Raw genomic sequence first — 20334 nt, forward strand, 5'->3', positions numbered from 1 at the left:
TTATGCCTGTAATTGCAAAGTACAATTGGTTTCGCAAAAAATAAGCGCTCATATACGTCTCTAGGTGAAAAAATGCAAGCGCTATGGACTTTTAAACATAAAATGGAAAAAGCAAAAGCGCAAAAACGAAAATTGACTTGGACCTTAAGGGGTTAAAATCGCTTGTATTGTTGATATTTAATGTTTTCAGAAAAATGACCCTGAAATGACAGTTACGCTTTAATTTTTTCTTCTGTTCAGCAGGAGTAACATTTGGCTGAGACTCAGTTTGGCTTCCTGGTACATTCTCCTTACATGATGTAGTGCTCTCATTTTCCATTACACTTTCATCACATTAAGTAGGGGAATTTCCTGAGTGAAATATTTAATACTTTATACAGTTGATTAATATCTAAAAGTTGGTTTTATAGCATTACTGTCATTCAGGGGCGTAGCTAGGAGTTCAGCCTAGGGGGGGCGGGCAAGTCTGAGTGGGCCCCCAACCGATTAAGTTACCCATAGGGACCCTCAGCAGACGACACTGCTTTCCAAATAATAAAGGGAATATTCTACTACATTACTAGAATAGGAATTGAGAGCAGTGTAAAAGGCTTTCTACAATTCACATATATGGCCATGTAAAATGTAAAGGGGTTATGCACGATTAGAGAACCATAGCTGCTTTGTTCCAGAAACAGCACCACCCCTGTCCTCAGTTTGTGTGTTGTATTGCAGCTCACTTCCACTGACGAGAATGCGGCCAAATTGTAATACCACACATGTCAATCCTTTGGGCCGGACAGCGGAATCTGCCGGAGCATATAATAGAGCCTCTCACACACTGGTTATACACAGTCCAGGCTCTCAGTCTCTCACACACTGGTTATACACAGTCCAGGCTCTCAGCCTCTCACACACTGGTTATACACAGTCCAGGCTCTCAGTCTCTCACACACTGGTTATACACAATCCAGGCTCTCAGTCTCTCACACACTGGTTATACACAGTCCAGGCTCTCAGTCTCTCACACACTGGTTATACACAGTCCAGGCTCTCAGTCTCTCACACACTGGTTATACACAGTCCAGGCTCTCAGTCTCTCACACACTGGTTATACACAATCCAGGCTCTCAGTCTCTCACACACTGGTTATACACAGTCCAGGCTCTCAGCCTCTCACACACTGGTTATACACAGTCCAGGCTCTCAGTCTCTCACACACTGGTTATACACAGTCCAGGCTCTCAGTCTCTCACACACTGGTTATACACAGTCCAGGCTCTCAGTCTCTCACACACTGGTTATACACAGTCCAGGCTCTCAGTCTCTCACACACTGGTTACGGACAGTCCAGGCTCTCAGTCTCTCACGCACTGGTTATACACAGTCCAGGCTCTCAGTCTCTCACACACTGGTTACGGACAGTCCAGGCTCTCAGTCTCTCACGCACTGGTTATACACAGTCCAGGCTCTCAGTCTCTCACACACTGGTTACAGACAGTCCAGGCTCTCAGTCTCTCACACACTGGTTATACACAGTCCAGGCTCTCAGTCTCTCACACACTGGTTATGGACAGTCCAGGCTCTCAGTCTCTCACACACTGGTTACAGACAGTCCAGGCTCTCAGTCTCTCACACACTGGTTACAGACAGTCCAGGCTCTCAGTCTCTCACACACTGGTTATACACAGTCCAGGCTCTCAGTCTCTCACACACTGGTTATACACAGTCCAGGCTCTCAGCCTCTCACACACTGGTTATACACAGTCCAGGCTCTCAGTCTCTCACACACTGGTTATACACAGTGCAGGCTCTCAGTCTCTCACACACTGGTTATACACAGTCCAGGCTCTCAGTCTCTCACACACTGGTTATACACAGTCCAGGCTCTCAGTCTCTCACACACTGGTTATACACAGTCCAGGCTCTCAGTCTCTCACACACTGGTTATACACAGTCCAGGCTCTCAGTCTCTCACACACTGGTTATACACAGTCCAGGCTCTCAGTCTCTCACACACTGGTTATACACAGTCCAGGCTCTCAGTCTCTCACACACTGGTTATACACAGTCCAGGCTCTCAGTCTCTCACACACTGGTTATACAAAGTCCAGGCTCTCAGTCTCTCACACACTGGTTATACACAGTCAAGGCTCTCAGTCTCTCACACACTGGTTATACACAGTCCAGGCTCTCAGTCTCTCACACACTGGTTATACACAGTCCAGGCTCTCAGTCTCTCACACACTGGTTATACACAGTCCAGGCTCTCAGTCTCTCACACACTGGTTATACACAGTCCAGGCTCTCAGCCTCTCACACACTGGTTATACACAGTCCAGGCTCTCAGTCTCTCACACACTGGTTATACACAGTCCAGGCTCTCAGTCTCTCACACACTGGTCACAGACAGTCCAGGCTCTCAGTCTCTCACACACTGGTTACAGACAGTCCAGGCTCTCAGTCTCTCACACACTGGTTATCATACAAGATGCTGGGAAGCTATGTTACCTCAAAGTGGCAGTGCTATCAGATCCCACCTGCTGCTGTGCAGCCTCTCTCTCCTCCTCAGACTCTGTTTATTCTGGCAGCAATAGGGTTAACATCCGACCCGCGGGTAGCGCTGGGGGCGGGGCCTATCGGGACCAACCCGGTACATTAATTTACCGGCAAAACCGACTGATGACAACTCCTCCTGCCTTGTGGATAAGGCCCCCTCTGTGCAGGTGTGCATGGCAGCTGCGGCCCTAAGCAGCTACTGAGGGACTAGCCCTGGAGGCAAATTCGCCTCTGTCAGTGGGCCCCCAGCCTTGGTGGGCCCGGGAGCGGCAGCCCCCCCTGCCCCCCTCCAATTTCGCTTCTGCTGTCATTTGAAGAAAGCTTTGACGTTATCTGACTACAGTCAGCGTAGATTCTTACATGCAGTGGCAGATTTATTAAGAAAGGTCATGCCTATTCGTGAACCTGCCGAACCCAATAGTAGCGGGAGTTTATGGAAGCCTGGCATTTGAGATGACAGTCTTAATAAATTCCTCCTAACATGTTGGGCCATATAATTTGATCAAATTGCCATCCTAAGGACAATCTACTATGAGAATAATGTAAGCTCTTTTTTTAAAATTCCAATTGGACTTCCGTTTAGATATAATTAAGGAGGTTGCCGGGGCTGCAGGGGACATAGCAGTGCTATATACTTACTTGTCCCGCTCTGCTGCAAATGACAATCCCTGGACTGCCCGCTGTCTGCAGTTGTCATCTTCTTTACAACTTTCGCTGATGTGCCCTTCTGATAGGAAATGGCCGCTCAGCATAGACAGTTTGATAGTGTGTCCCCTGTAGCGCCAGCAGCATCAGAGATTTGTTTAGGCCCAACAACCTTAATTATTGTACTACAAACAGCAAATGGAAAAAAGACTCATTGATCATATTGACCACTGATTATTAAAATAAAAAAAGGTGATCTGATCAGATTGTTTGAAGTAGCACAGATACCAGCACAAGTAAATGTTGAGTAATATGGGCAATGAAGTATTTCTCAGCTTTGTTTATGATTGAGATAGATAGATAGATAGATAGATAGATAGATAGATAGATAGGAGATAGATAAATAGATAGATAGATAGATAGATAGATAGATAGATAGATAGATAGGAGATAGATAGATAGATAGATAGATATCCAATCGAAAATACTGCAGCACACCGTAATCAAAGTGAAAAAGTAAGGTGATTTATTCAATCCATACAGCAGGTAATGCGACGTTTCAGTCTCTACACTGAGACTTTTCTCAAGCAAGAACTTTTCTCAAGCAAGAACTTGCTTGAGACTTGCTTGAGAAAAGTCTCAGTGTAGAGACTGAAACGTCGCATTACCTGCTGTATGGATTGAATAAATCACCTTACTTTTTCACTTTGATTACGGTGTGCTGCAGTATTTTCGATTGGATATTTGTGTACTGGAGATCCCCAGTACACTGCTGGCACCCGACATTCACCTGATAATTTTCAGAGTGCAGCGCCATTTTTTTCTTTGTATAGATAGATAGATAGATAGGAGATAGATAGATAGAGAGATAGATAGGAGATAGATAGATAGCTAGATAGGAGATAGATAGATAGATAGATAGAGAGATAGATAGATAGATAGATAGGAGATAGATAGATAGATAGGAGATAGATAGGAGATAGGAGATAGATAGATAGATAGATAGATAGATAGATAGATAGATAGATAGATAGATAGATAGATAGATAGGAGATAGATAGATAGATGCTAGGAGATAGATAGATAGATAGATAGATAGATAGATAGATAGATAGATAGATAGATAGGAGATAGATAGATAGATAGATAGATAGATAGATAGGAGATAGATAGATAGATAGATAGATAGATAGATAGATAGATAGATAGATAGGAGACAGATAGATAGATAGATGACAGATAGATAGATAGATAGATAGATAGATAGATAGATAGATAGGAGATAGATAGATAGATGCTAGGAGATAGATAGATAGATAGATAGATAGATAGATAGATAGATAGAAGGGAGATAGATAGATAGATAGATAGATAGATAGATATAATAGATAGATAGATAGATAGATAGATAGATAGATAGCTAGATAGGAGATAGATAGATAGATAGAGTATACAGAGATCTTGTAGCACCCTGATAATCTGTGAATCAAATTGTGTTTATTGTTCAATAGTTAAGCATACAAGCGACGTTTCGTTGTCTCAATTGACGTCTTTTTAAAGCATATGTCATCATCCTCTCCAGCAGCCACAGCTCTGGGAGTCAGGTCGTGACATCACCATGTTATCCAGGAAGTTGACATCACCATGTTATCCAGGAAGTGACATCACCATGTTATCCAGGAAATGACATCACCATGTTATCCAGGAAGTGACATCACCATGTTATCCAAGAAGTTGACATCATTATGTTATCCAAGAAGTGACATCACCATGTTATCCAGGAAGTGAAGCCTTGATACAGTAGTAAGTGCAGGGAAAAAAAAACACTTTATAAGCATTTCCTGTAATAAGTGTATATTGGTGATTTGTATAAATTTTCGGGGCAATACAATACTTTAATAAAAATTTTGCCAGACTTAAAGCAACAGGGTCATACATCTCCAGCAGATAGGTTAACCTTATGGTGCGTTTACACAAAAAGATTTATCTGACAGATTTTGGAAGCCAAAGCCAGGAATGGATTTGAATAGAGGATAGATCCCAGTCTTTCCTTTATGACCTGATCCCTGTTTATAGTCTGTTCCTGGTTTTGGCTTCAAAGATCTGTCAGATAAATCTCTGTGTAAACGCACCATCAGTGTCTGCTTGGCTCCCACTCATGTGGCTACATGATGCCATGGAAGAAGAATCTGCGGGGTCCGAATATGTTCTTTGCAATCTACTTTGAGGAAACTTTTGCCTCAAAAACTCACTAAACAGACCTGTAATGTCAGGCACTACTGGGGTGTGGGAGCTCCCGGCCATGCTTGACTCTCCTTCTCTCCTCATGAAACTGTACGTCATCCTAATCTATACAAGAATATTATAAAACTGTCCACAAATACTCAGAAGTGACCATGAATGCAGCGAAGAAGATGTGAGACACATAAGTTATACTTATATAGTACGTATTGAAGCAAAGGCTTTCTGTCTGGACAACAATGATTACGCAATTCCCATTCCACCTACATAACAAATATGGCGGCTGAAAGCGGCCCATCCCGCCTTACAAGTGACTACGTACACTTCCTTCGTTCTGATTGGTCTACGTAATCTCGCGATGTTATGCATTCCCTATCAGAGAAGGTTGCGAAACGAGAAAACAGGGAGAACGGCGTCGTCTAATTTGACGGCCCTCACAGTAGCCAATCAGGGCGTTCGGGGGCGTGTCCTACAGGAATGAGTTCTGGACGGTGTCTCTTTTCTGTCTCAGTGTGAGAGGAGCGGCTGTGCAGGTAAAATGGCGGTTATGTGTGCTGAGTCAGTGTGTCCGGGCAGCGCCTGGCAGTGTGTGCAGTCATGGCTATTGCTCTATGACAATATATAGGGTCAGCCCGCCGAGTGTAACACAAGTCTTCTTTGTATGTGAGTGGATTTGCTTACTCAGCCTGCGGCTTGTATGCGTTTTTTCTCCATTAGTCCACTGCATGTGCTTATTGGGGGCTAACCGAGAAATAAACGCATGCAAGCGCAAGTTACTAGTGCTGGGGAGCGTCCTGTATGTTACACTGGTCACCGCTGAAATAAAGCTCTATAGAACGTATACAGAGAGTACAACTGCCTATAGGGGGCAGTGTGCATTATACTCTACAGAGAGTATATGTGCTTATAGAAGGCAGTGTGTATTATACTTTACAGAGAGTATATGTGCTTATAGAAGGCAGTGTGTATTATACTATACAGAGAGTACAAGTGCCTATAGGGGGCAGTGTGCATTATACTCTACAGAGAGTATATGTGCTTATAGAAGGCAGTGTGTATTATACTTTACAGAGAGTATAACTGCCTATAGGGGGCAGTGTGTATTATACTCTACAGAGAGTATATGTGCTTATAGAAGGCAGTGTGTATTATACTATACAGAGAGTACAACTGCCTATAGGGGGCAGTGTGTATTATACTCTACAGAGAGTATAACTGCCTATAGAGGGCAGTGTGTATTATACTCCACAGAGAGTACAACTGCCTATAGGGGGCAGTGTGTATTATACTCTACAGAGAGTACAACTGCCTATAGGGGGCAGTGTGTATTATACTCTACAGAGAGTACAACTGCCTATAGGGGGCAGTGTGTATTATACTCTACAGAGAGTACAACTGCCTATAGGGGGCAGTGTGTATTATACTCTACAGAGAGTACAGCTGCCTATAGGGGGCAGTGTGTATTATACTCTACAGAGAGTACATGTGAATGTAATATAGTCTGCAGGGAGTACATGTGTATTTGCCTATAGAGGGCAGTGTGTAGTATAGTCTACGGGGGGTACATGTGTATCTGCCTATAGAGGGCAGTGTGTAGTATAGTCTGCAGGGGGTACATGTGTATCTGCCTATAGAGGGCAGTGTGTAGTATAGTCTACGGGGGGTACATGTGTATCTGCCTATAGAGGGCAGTGCGTAGTATAGTCTACGGGGGGTACTGTATCTGCCTATAGAGGGCAGTGCGTAGTATAGTCTACGGGGGGTACATGTGTATCTGCCTATAGAGGGCAGTGCGTAGTATAGTCTACGGGGGGTACATGTGTATCTGCCTATAGAGGGCAGTGTGTAGTATAGTCTACAGGGGGTACATGTGTATCTGCCTATAGAGGGCAGTGTGTAGTATAGTCTACAGGGGGTACATGTGTATCTGCCTATAGAGGGCAGTGTGTAGTATAGTCTACAGGGGGTACATGTGTATCTGCCTATAGAGGGCAGTGTGTAGTATAGTCTACAGGGGGTACATGTGTATCTGCCTATAGAGGGCAGTGTGTAGTATAGTCTACAGGGGGTACATGTGTATCTGCCTATAGAGGGCAGTGTGTAGTATAGTCTACAGGGGGTACATGTGTATCTGCCTATAGAGGGCAGTGTGTAGTATAGTCTACAGGGGGTACATGTGTATCTGCCTATAGAGGGCAGTGTGTAGTATAGTCTACGGGGGGTACATGTTCCTATAGCGGGCAGTGTGTAGTGCATTGTTTCCACAGGTCATTGATATATCTTTTCATTAGTTTTTCAGATGAACAGAATTCGGATCCACGTCCTGCCCAGCAGAGGCCGTCTGACTCCTGTTCCAAGGACCTATGAAGCCCTGTCCTGTGGCTACACACACAGGCCATGCTCTCAACCTCGCCTTGAAGGCTATGAGTTTTGCATCAAACACATTCTAGAAGACAGAAATGCCCCATACAAACAATGCAGCTATGTTTCTAGTAAGAACAACAGACGCTGCAGTAGTGCCGCTCCTAAGCCAGATAAAAAGGATGGGTAAGTACAACCACATTTTTAGGCCGCGAGCATACTGCCATGTTTCATCTATGAAACAAATGTGTTAACCACATTTCACAGACTGAACATGTCCCTTTCAGTGGAAGACTTACAGCATTATACTGAGTTATGATACATTGAGCTCCTAAACGGATGGAGCACCTGTTCAGGAGCTCCCTGTACGATAATTCAGTAAGGTGCTTTGAGTTAAAAACTATATAATCTGAGCCCCCATACTGCACTGGGACAGCTATCTGCATCCTATTACTATACAATGCCTGATTGATGCATGATGTAAGAGTTCTGTATTTGTGTATATTTTATATATTACCTGTTAATCTTGGCAGGGTTTCTTTTTGTGCTGAGCATGCTCGTAGAAATGCCCTTGCTCTCCAAGCTCAACTTAAGAAGTCAAACCCAGGGCCAACCAGCGAGTCTTTATTATACCAGTTAAGCTCATATGCCCGAGGGGATCTTGGTACTCAGCCCCAAGAGAGCAGCAGAAGCGAAGCAAGTCGGATCCTTGGTATGTTGTTACTACTGCTACTCTTTTATCACATCTTCCTATAAAAGTGGTATTCTGGTTGGTGTGATGGAGGAAAATATCTGCAATGTAACATGTATGGCCAGCTTCAATGGGCACTGTCAAAAATCCTGGGTGGACTTGCCCATACTGTGTGGTAATTCTCCGATTTGAAGTGACTTTCTTGTTTGGCACATTTAGCTTGCAGTGTGTGTGGTAGGAGGCATAGAGTATTAACTGTTCCTTAGAGATTTGGTAATGGTCTTGATAGAGATGAGCGAATGTACAGTGCTTCATTTTCTCTGCAATCCGCTCATCAACTGCTGCCTTTTAACTCACTGCTGCTCCACTAGTTCTCCCAGTTTACCAAGACTGGATCCAGCTTTTCCCAGCACCCGGGGAGGAGCGGTAAAGAGTGGTGGTTAGTTAAATAGCAGCAGGCTGATGAGCAGAGTGCAGAGACAATAAGATATACAGTGATACTTGGCATAGATCATATATGTAGTTTATGTAGAGATAATATCATTGTACCATATTACTATTATCCATAATCCTATTTATTACAAGAGCTATTACATTAATGTCTTATGACTTAGATGAGGACAGCTGCAGTGATAGTGACCACGAGGCTGTAACAGTGGATCAGACCTGGATGGGAGATCTTGATAGTGAAGCAGACAGCCTGGACAGTGATCAGGAGGATCCCCTCAAGTAAGTATTAGCTATCTTTAATTTCTTATGTGTTTATGCAAAAAGATGAACATGTTTCCACTGGTAATGTAGGCATTTTAGCTTACAGTTGGGTTGTTAAATTGGATACCTTACCAGCAGTAAGAACCAAGGTCTCCCAGAGCGCGCTCCTGAGCTTTCATAATTACTGTTTAGGACAAATACAATAAAATTAGCCAATGTCAGATAAAAGAAAAATAGGGCACTCACCGAGACGTTTACTTCATCTTTATTCTTCTCGTATCAAACAATGTTAAAACAGTTTATTGCTAGCTGGATTATTGATAGTATAAAAAATAAAAAAATGTCAACTAATATTATTTGAAGTGTCACTTCCGTTATACCTTTCAAAATTAAAAATAAACAGTACATGTTAAATAAAGCAAGTTTGCAATTTACATTCATTATTTTTTGTTATGCTGTAAAACAAAGCTGTAACTACCAATAATCCAGGTCCAGTCTCCTGAGGGCAGATTTTCTGATTTGTGCTGGTTGTAAAAAAAAACAGACTAAACACAGGAATTCTGGTCATGGTTTAATGTGTCTATCAATCCAATGACTGCCTTCTCTGTGTGCTCAGATGGCTTGGGATACACAAAACTTCCTGTTTCCTGTTTTTTCCTTTAAAAAAAAAAATAGGAAGTGCTGTGTTTTTCATAACTAAAAAAAAATGTAAATTGTAAACTTTATATCACATCTACTGTTTTAGATTTTGGAAGTTATAACGACAGTGACACTTTAATATAAAAACTTGATTGAAATAACAGGTAATTTTCTCCTGACACATTCTTTTTACATTTCTGTCTTGTTTGTAGACATGCAGGGGTTTACACTGCTGAAGAAGTGACTCTTATAATGCGGGAGAAGCTTATTCGTCTCCAGTCACTGTACATAGATCAGTTCAAGAGACTACAGCATTTGCTAAAGGAAAAGAAAAGAAACTACTTGCATAATGTAAAGACGGAGCATGAAACCATTGGTATGTATTGAACTGTGTTCTTCCTCACAAAATTTGTGCCGACTTGCAGTGCAGATATTCAAATGAGGAAATTGTGTACATAACCAGTTGTGCATTTTGCATCAGATCGAGCACAACAGTTCATATGCTGCAAGTTTTATTAATCTGCACCATAGGAAACTTTCTGCTGCAGACTTCTTTCTGCTGTCTGTGCTTGATGACATTCAAAATCTCCCATCACTTCGCTGGTTCTGTAAACACTGTGGATTTTCTACATGGAAAATCTGCTTTACTTGCATGACATGTAAGCACACCCTAACAACCTAAACTACTTACTATCACCTTGTGGTGAACAGAACAAGTATTTCTTCCATTAAACACTCTTGGGAACACATTTTTGCTGAGGCCAATGCGTTTATTTAGCGAGCACAGCAAAAACCTAAGACTACATGTAATTTATTACATTCTTGTCTACATTTATTTTTAGCTTGTTCTGGTGGTCAGTATCTTGTCTCTCCCTTACCCTAGGGAGTAGTCTTCTAACTGGTCCAGAAGGAGACTCTGCTAAAGAGCGCGACAACCTGAGGAAGCTGAAAGCATTGCGTCGCTATAGAAAACGATATGGTGTGGAGGCTCTTCTACATCGGCAACTTAAAGAACGGCGCATGTTGGCCACGGAGGGGGGTTCCCAACAGGTATTTTTATATTTCTTACAGTGCTATTAAAGTAGAAGTCCAGTTTTATTAAAGTATTCTATTGTCCCCCAAAAGTTATACAAATCCCAAATATACACTTATTACGAGAAATGCTTATAAAGTGCTTTTTTTCCCTGCACTTATTACTACATCAAGGCTTCACTTCCTGGATTAGAAACAAAATATAACACAGCGCTCCATAGCATAATTCAGACAGGGCTGAAGTGGTGAAAGTAAGCACATAGAACTCTCACCTGAGTAGGTTGTGCTGATGTAAGGCACAACTCTTACTGATGGCATGTGAATGAACCGCAGCCACTCCCGACTAATCCCCACAGGGATTAAAGACAGTCAGTATCCTTCTCCACTCCAAGCCAGGTAAAACAGGCGCAGGTCCAAGAGGTAATAGTGATATAAAATATCATAAAATTTATTAAAAGAATTATGCCAGCGACACAATGTGTTTCGAGACCGGTCCGGTCTCTTTATCAAGTGTCTAGACACTTGATAGAGACCGTACCGGTCTCGAAACGCGGTGTGTCGCTGGCATAATTCTTTTAATAAATGTTATGATATTTTATATCACTATTACCTCTTGGACCTGCGCCTGTTTTACCCGCCTTGGAGTGGAGAAGGATACTGACTCACTTCCTGGATAACATGGTGATGTCACGACCCGACTCCCAGAGCTGCGCGGGCTGTGGCTGCTGGAGATGATGATGGCAGAGGACACTGAGGGACACAGGGCACTGGAGGGACACTGAGCATCCCTCTGCCATCATCCTCTCCAGCAGCCACAGCCCGCGCAGCTCTGGGAGTCGGGTTGTGACATCACCATTTTATCCAGGAAGTGAAGCCTTGATGCAGTAGTAAGTGCAAGGGAAAAAAACTTTATAAGCATTTACTGTAATAAGTGTATATTGGTGATTTGTATAACTTTTGGGGGACAATGCAATACTTTACTAAAAATTTTCGCTGGACTTCTCCTTTAAATTCGGAAGTATCTCTATATTCAAGATTATAAACTGAAAGCTGTAGTAGTGGCGAGCAGGCCCTGAATCAAGGCTTGTGGCTTGTTGTAGCTGTGGGTTTCAAACAGGTGCCTATATAAACTCTTCCTGTGGTCTGTTAGCTGTGCTGTTGACGCTCTATAGGCCCAGCTAATTCAGTTGGAAGAAACAATTTATTCCTTGCTAAAGGAAAATTCTCATCTGGGGTAGTAATGCTCTATCCAAATTATGCACATGATAGGGCATATCGAATTGACTGCAGGCGTCCAGCCCTGCAATTTCCGTGAGGGGGGGCCAAAATCCCCACTGAATAGACCTGTGGGCCGTGCATATGTGCCGCACCTCTATTCAATATCAGTGGAGAAGCCAAAGAGAACCGAAAGCTACATTCGGCTCTTTGGCGGCTCCCTTGATAATAGTATCTATAGGATACATGCGTGGCCTGCAGCTCCATTCAGCAGGAATTTCAGGTCCACGCCCTCGAGGGGGCCCCAGCAGTCGGACATCCGCAATCATGGCTATGCACGATCTTGAGCATACTATTGATATGGTATAAGTACCACAGATTGGAATACTCCTTTTATCGTAATGTAATTTTTTTCTGTATGTTGGTGATGTATGACTGCCATTTGTTTTATATATTTTCACACTAAAACTTTGGTTCCTCTAATGCAGGCTCACACGACAAGATCCAGTCAACGTTGCCTTGCCTTTGTTGAAGATGTACGGTGCTCTAATCCAAGCCTGCCGATGAGCAGGCACTGCTTGTCACGTATCCTTTTGTCTTGTGGGCAGTTTATGTATGAGCGGTCTTTTCCTTTGTAGTTAGTTCAGGTATTAAAGGTGTTAGATGTAAGCCAAGCCTAGATGGGATGCTGCCAAGATTGCTGGACAGTGGGGAGTAATTTGCATGCAGAACAAGGGTTAACATTTTTTCATAAGATATGCTGTACCTTGATGCACATAAATATCTTCTGAAAAGCCTCATCTGCCTCTTTCTAGTGGTTTGCGTTTTTTCATCCACCTATGTGTTGGTCAAGGAGGGCGTTTATAGTTCTCTACCTGAGAAATGTTTCTCCAATAGAAGGGTTTTGGATGCATGTAGATAGCACTTATATTGGATAGTCTTTTTTATAATTAAAAAAAAATAATTGAGTAGGAGGCCCTGGGTTAAAGCTGTAGGTGTGGTCCTTAAGGGTACGTTCACACGTACCGTATCCACAGCGGATTTTACACTGCGAGTTCACAGTGAAATCTGCTGCAGATACCTCTCCTGCCGGCCCCATTAACCCCTTGCCGCCGGGAAGATACTTTACCTGCTCCACAATCCGGATCCAGATTGTATAGCAGGTAAAGTATCTTCCCGGCGGCAGGGGGGTTAATGGGGCCAGCGCTATTCCCATGCAAGTATGTAATCATTGACAGGAGAGGTATCGATAGGAACTCACAGCGTAAAATCCGCTGCTGATGCGGTACGTGTGAACGTATTCTAAAGGAGAATTCCAGGCAGGGGGATTTTTTGCCAAAGTGCTGGGGAGGATGACAGTAAGAACATGCGTTTACCTTATCGGCTCCAGCAGTGATTCCTGTATACCGCAGCTCTGGTCCCCGGGCGCTTCCTGGTTAGAGGGGGGACCTGGGAAATGACGTTCCAGGCCTGCTTAGTCAGTCTGTAGCGGGAACTGGCCGAGTGGGCTTGGAACGTTGTTTTTTTCTGTTTTGTTTTTTTACTATGAAGTTATTGATTATCTATAAAATCAAGAAAATAAATATAAAAGAAAACCAAGCATTCACTACCGTGAGTGACCTTAATGGTTTACAGTGACATATTTTCTACGTAAGGTGTACATATGTTTGAGAATACCCTTAATTCAATCTGTTCAGATATTTGTCAAGACAGTAACCAAGTTCTTTTCAAAATGTGTGCGGGGTCTGAAGAAGTTCCTTGCAATAAACCTCTTCCAGTGAGCCGGTCTGAAGATCCCTGCTGTCCTCTTCACTACAGTTTACCGTCACCAATGTACAAGTCTGAGCCAGTACTGCCCGTGCCTGAAGCAATGGATATGACTCCTATGGAACTGTACCTGAGCACAGCTGAGCTAGAGCCTACTGAGAATTTACCTCTTGAATTCAGTGATGTAAGTCCTGTGGTTGGCAGGGGAACCAAATGATTGATGAGACATTGAGGAGAAATTTGTTTAATCCTCACAACTCATTTCCTTCCGCAGGACCTTGATGTTGTCGGCGATGGCATGCAGTGTCCCCCATCTCCCCTCCTCTTTGATCCTACTGCTGAAATGGCTTTGAATGACGTTTCAAAAACACCATTTGAAATACTTGCGGATGACTCTGAACAGACCACAGCGAATGAAACGCTACTGACAGCGGACTCCTTGGTGGGATCTGCGGGACAGGTATATACCAATATAGTGTAAAATTACTGACACCTCAGTTGTCCTTCTAGAAGTATCTTGGTGATGTCACTGAACAATTCCTAACTTCCTAACTTTATGCATCAGAAGGTACATCAGTCAGAAAACACTGCTGTTATGTAGGAGACCCATCACAAAATGTACCTCTAGCTATAAGCCACCTTCTATACATCAGTAGCACAACTAATGGGCACCTTTTAAAGCGTTACTGACACTTGGGAAAAAAAAGAAAGTTGATGTGTCAAAAGTTTTTACCAGTCCTTTAAAGTGCTATGGAGCTCATCTCGTTTATAGTGTGATGTAAGACTTAAAAATCATGTAAGAATAGGTTTTGCACTGAAGCTTATAGATGTGGATCTGAATCTTTTATATCTAGGTGTGGAGGTGGTAATCTATACATACAGACCTAAACAGGGATGTCAAACTCAGGCCCTCAAGCTGTTGCAAAACTACAATTCCCATCATGCCTGGACAGCCAAAACTTTAGCTTAATGGGAATTGTGGTTTTGTAACAGCTGGAGGGCCTGAGTTTGACACCAGTGTTCTGGTTTTCTGGTTACAATGGTCATTGCCCTGAATCAAGGCTGGTGGCTTGCTGTAGCTGCTGGTTTCAAGCAGGCGCACACATGGAACTGCTTCCTATGGTCTGTTGGCTGGGCCGGTTTTCTGTATGGCCAAGCCAATTCAGTTGGAAGAAACAATGTTCGCTATCTGGGTGAGAAGTGAACCCGACTACAACTTTGACTGACTAAATTTTATTTTTACTATTTTTCAGAGTCAAATCCAGTCAACAGGGACTTTGCCACAACTGAATGATCAGATTGACCTATTGGCATCGGTGCCATCGACAGCTAATGGAAACACAGATGGCGCCCCTCTCAACTGAATTTTGCTATAGGACGTTAATGTTATATTTCAATTACATAACTCACTTATTTTAACACTCAGTCTCTTACCTTAGACATGCTATGTGGTCTTACTAAAATGACTATTTTTTTTTAATCAATACAGTAATATGTACAGCTTGTTGTGAAGGCATTGACAGTAGAAAATTGAATACTTTTTAAAGTATTTGTAAACTAAAAATTTCTTTTTTCTTTACTTTTAAACAAATGTAACATTGCATCCTCCATATCAAGGGGGGATGCGTCATCAGACAATTACCTAATCCCCCCCATCGTTTAAATCTAGTTTTTGTTAAACATTTTTTTTTAAGAGTTTCTATATTTCCATTTGGCTATTATAAAAAAAAAATCCTGAAATCTTGCAGTTATGATTCTAGCCTCGGGTGTACATCTAAGCTGAGACTTCCTGTTCTGTCTGGTGATAAGAGAAGGCTGCTGTAAAGTCATCTGTACAGTATTACAGTGACATATGGAACCAGTAGATGGCACCAGTATAAAACAATAGCAGCTTCCTGTGAAATTACCTCTTTAAAAGGTCAGAGTATGCTCAGTAAGGCCCCATTCACATCAGGAAAATCAGTTTTTCTTAATAGGATTTATTGACCCATAGGGTTGCATTGAACACTGACACCCTTCAGGATTTTTCCTTAAGGTTGGCCATTCAGGAAAATAGGTCAGGAAATAATAGATCCTTTCCTATTTTCACCAGGATTTCCTGAACGGATGCCCCCAAGAAAGTCTATGGGAGCTCAGAAAACCCTGCTGCTTTCCTGATGCACATCAGGAAATCCTGAAGACACTACTGATGGTTTCCTGAACATAAAAACTGATTATGGTCAGGAAATCCTGATGCTTTCCTAAAGCCTTTTAATAAGGCCTCTTGATCAGGATTTTCTGACAGTAAAAACCTGATGACACTGATGAGTGAATGGGATCTCATGCTTCACATTCACCTAAGGAGACCGGGTCTGTCTCTTGTCATCTATATCCATTGGCCTTGCTGTAAAGCACATAGTTAAATGCAGTTAAAAGATTTGTTTTGTGTTTCTGCACCTCCTGGTTTCAGTTTGTGTGTGTGCTCAGTAGGCCTTGTATTCATGAGCACCAGCTCCCTCTGCTTACTGGCTGCTAATTGGCAGTAATACACAATTCTGTTCATAATTTCTGTCACTAGTTTATGCTGCTTTTATTTAAGACTGTATAAACCTAGTGACGACAGATTTCCTTTTAAGAATGACAGGCTGAACTGGAAAATCATGTGGTTGTACAAGTATACATTATATATTTTTTTTTTCGATTCTACATCTATAAAGCTATACTTTTTTCCCCTCACTATTTATAACTATTTGAGGCACTCTATGGCAAACGGCCTACAGTGCCCTATTCTGGAGCCATATGCACTTCAATGCAAGCTCAGAGCTGATGCACATAACTAAGAAGTGTGCATTAACCCCGTGATCAGATGACAAACTGGCAGGAATGAATGTCGTATTAGAAGTGGAATATTTGACTCTAGCTGCAGGGCTTAAAGTCTGAGAAAGTCTAAACATCTATGGTCTTCTCATGATTAGAGATATGTTCCTACAGCAGGAACGAAGCAAATCACTTTGTTCCTATCTGCATTCTGCTCATCAGGCTACGGGCTTTGAAGTGTGCTCTGCTCCATGCCGCTTCTCCCCGGGTGCTGGGAAAAAGCCAAATAATTATCCCCTTTTTGCAACTTTTTTGGATCAAAACGAGGAATTGTGTACAGACAGCCTATTGCACAACTATCAAAGCCAGTGCAGAAGAACCCTTAAAGGGGTTATCCAGCGCTGCAAAAACATGGCCACTTTTCCCCCTACTGTTGTCTCCAGTTCAGGTGCAGTTTGCAATTAAGCTCCATTTACTTCAATGGAACTGAGTTTTAAAACCCCACCCAAACTGGAGACAACAGTAGGGGGAAAGTGGCCATGTTTTTTGTTTTTGTAGCGCTGGATAACCCCTTAACCCCTTAACGACATCGGGCGTAAATTTACGCCCTGATGCCGGTAAGGGAGTTCAGAGCGGGGCCGCGCGGCGGCCCCGCTCTGAACCGCGCCGGTCCCGGGTGCCGCGTGTAGCCCGGGACCGTAGGTATTAGCGGGCACGGTCCGATCGCCGTGCCCGCTAATACAGTAATCGGATGCAGCTGTCAAAGTTGACAGCTGCATCCGATTACCGGACGCAGTGTCATCCCTGGTGTCTAGTGGGGAGATCGCTCCTCCGGGATGTTATCCCGGAGGAGCGATCTCCGTAAATGAAGCCGGCCGGGGACCGCTCCAAGATGGCGCCGTCCCCGGCTCGGCACTCGTTTACTTCCGGCTGCAGCAGCCGGAAGTAAACGAGTGCCTATCTCATGGATCTCTGCAGCATATCTATGCTGCAGAGATCTCAATGAGAGATCAAAGCACTTATACTAGAAGTCCCCCAGGGGGGCTTCTAGTATAAGTGTAAAAGTTAAAAAAAAAATGTTGTTAATAGTAAAAATCCCCCTCCCCTAATAAAAGTCTGAATCACCCCCCTTTTCCCAGGTTATAAATAAAAGTAAATAAATAAATAAATAAATAAACATGTTTGCTATCGCCGCGTGCGTAATCGCCCAAACTATTAATTATTCATATTCCTGATCTCGTACGGTAAATAGCGTCAGCGCAAAAAAATCCCAAAGTGCAAAATTGCGCATTTTTGGTCGCATCAAATCCAGAAAAATTGTAATAAAAAGCGATCAAAAAGTCGTATATGCGCAATCAAGGTACCGATAGAAAGATCACATCATGGCGCAAAAAATGACACCTGACACAGACCCATAGACCAAAGGATAAAAGCGCTATAAGCCTGGGAATGGAGCGATTTTAAGTGTCGTATATTTGTTGACAATGGTTTAAATTTTTTACAGGCCATCAGATACAATATAAGTTATACATGTTACATATCGTTTTAATCGTAACGACTTGAGGAACATATATAACAAGTCAGTTTTACCCCAGGGCGAATGGCGTAAAAACACATTTCCCCCAAATAAACAAAATGCGTTTTATTTTTCAATTTCATCACACTTTGAATTTTTTTCTGGTTTCGCATTGTACTTTATGCAAAAATTCAGCCTGTCATTGCAAAGTACAATTAGTGACGCAAAAAATAAGGGGTCATGTGGGTCTCTAGGTGGAAAAATGCAAGTGCTATGGCCTTTTATGCACAAGGAGGAAAAACCGAAAACGCAAAAATCGAAATTTGCTCTGTCCTTAAAGGGTTAAATTCATAAGTTATAAGCTGCTGACTTTGTACACTGACAATTCTGTGAGGGCTTGCATTTTATGGTCAGCTCTCCTGTCATCCAGCACCAAAACCTCTATCTACACAGTGACATCATACTGACTGAATTGTTGCATAACAAAGAGCATTGTATGCAGGCATATGTAATAATATAATTGGCCTGTTAAATGCCTTCAGTTGATATGCAACCTGCATCTATGGCTGCTGGAGAGGATGCTCAGTGTCTTCCCCCCTTATTTCAGGAATCACTGCTGAATCATTCTCCTACTTTACATCTTGACCATGTTATCATTTCTTGTGTAGTATGCCGCAGTGCTTCTGTACTGCGTTGTATAGCTCCAGTATGGCTATTACTGTACATAGTTTTAGGCTTGTCTGTAATAATATGGTGCAGGGTGGAAAGTGGTTAAGGAGGTAAGTGGAGTGTATTCTGAGCAGAAACTGGATACAAGTGGTGACCACAAGGCTGTTTTGGGGCTTGTTCTTTTTAATGTTTGTAAGTAACAAAGAAGCTTTGGTAGGTAAGGCTTTAATGTTTTCTGTTGCCCCAAAGTGTGCAAGTGGGTTGATGTTCCAGAAGGTGTCAGAAGTTTTCAGAATCAGTAGCAAAGAGCAGTGCATTCCTACACCCTTTTCTCATCCCCTGTTCAAGATCTAGCAGATGAACATCTAAACATATTTGTGGCACACAGACATTGTCCCCAGCACCTCCACAGATAGTTTAGTATTGCCTATTAGGAAGCCTTAAAGGGGAACTCCAAGTAGAGGGTAAAAAAATGAAACTTCTGCAGAAGCATAAAGCATTACTTACCTATCTATTCCATTTTTGAAACTACCAAAAATCCATTTGTTTTGGGGGAGGGGAGGGGGGGGGGGTTGTTCTGTTTTGTGTTTCTGTACTTCCTGGTTTATCAGCTGTACACAGTTTTACAGGTTCCAGAATGCAATGCTTTCCCTCAGCTGTTCCTCACAGTCCTCCAACCTGCCTATTCCCCACCCAAAGCTGTTGCTGAACATCTAGGCTGTGTTCACACATTGCAGTTTCATTGTGTTACTGAATTATTTGCAGTAATTTATGATTTCATTGTGGTCCCACACACACAGCACACAGTTACTACCTGTAACACGACACAGCACTCTATTCTCTACCTGTAACACCACTCAGCACGCTGTATTCTCTACCTACCTGTAACACCACACAGCACGCTGTATTCTCTACCTGTAACACCACACAGTACGCTGTATTCTCTACCTGTAACACCACACAGCACTGTATTCTCTACCTGTAACACCACACAGCATGCTGTATTCTCTACCTGTAACACCACACAGCACGCTGTATTCTCTGCCTGTAACACCACACAGCACGCTGTATTCTCTGCCTGTAATACCACACAGCACACTGTATTCTATACCTGTAACACCACACAGCACTCCGTATTCTCTACCTGTAACTGCACAGCACGCTGTATTCTCTACCTGTAACACCACACAGCACGCTGTATTCTCTACCTGTAACACTGATATGGGAATAAAGTAAAGAACTTTTTGAATTTTTTTTTCTTTTCATTTCCATGCACATATTATGATCAAGCATCTGTTATCTTTGAAGTTGAGCCCCACAATAAGGCTCTGATCCTCTCTGCCGTTTAGCATCATTTACTTGTGTTATTGCATCATTTTTGTGAATACGCTGCAATACTGCAATGACAATCCAACATGTGTGAACACAGCCCTAATTTCACTGCACAATTAGAGAAATTAGTGCTGCATCTGCTTCTGGCCGGTCAGAGATGGTGAATCACTCAGAGGATTGG

The 20334-nt window shown here is 42.7% G+C and overlaps 1 protein-coding gene and 2 non-coding genes across 3 annotated transcripts; all 3 read left to right on the forward strand.

Moving 5' to 3' along the window:
* Nucleotides 1-5870: 5870 nt before the first annotated feature.
* KANSL2 (KAT8 regulatory NSL complex subunit 2) lies at nt 5871-15580 on the forward strand. The gene is made up of 10 exons (XM_069970115.1): nt 5871-5957; nt 7716-7971; nt 8319-8497; nt 9091-9205; nt 10039-10202; nt 10710-10876; nt 12562-12658; nt 13771-14024; nt 14115-14300; nt 15094-15580. The coding sequence occupies exons 2-10, from the start codon at nt 7724-7726 to the stop codon at nt 15202-15204; spliced, it is 1521 nt and encodes a 506-aa protein (XP_069826216.1). The 5' UTR covers nt 5871-5957; nt 7716-7723; the 3' UTR covers nt 15205-15580.
* LOC138794253 (small nucleolar RNA SNORA2/SNORA34 family) lies at nt 11925-12060 on the forward strand. Its single transcript, XR_011363408.1, has one exon. It is a non-coding gene; the product is annotated as a small nucleolar RNA SNORA2/SNORA34 family (small nucleolar RNA).
* On the forward strand, nt 14886-15021 carry LOC138794252 (small nucleolar RNA SNORA2/SNORA34 family). The gene has a single exon (XR_011363407.1). It is a non-coding gene; the product is annotated as a small nucleolar RNA SNORA2/SNORA34 family (small nucleolar RNA).
* Nucleotides 15581-20334: the final 4754 nt, after the last annotated feature.

Source organism: Dendropsophus ebraccatus, chromosome 5 (genome assembly GCF_027789765.1).
Source record: "Dendropsophus ebraccatus isolate aDenEbr1 chromosome 5, aDenEbr1.pat, whole genome shotgun sequence".
Classification (NCBI taxonomy): domain Eukaryota; kingdom Metazoa; phylum Chordata; class Amphibia; order Anura; family Hylidae; genus Dendropsophus; species Dendropsophus ebraccatus.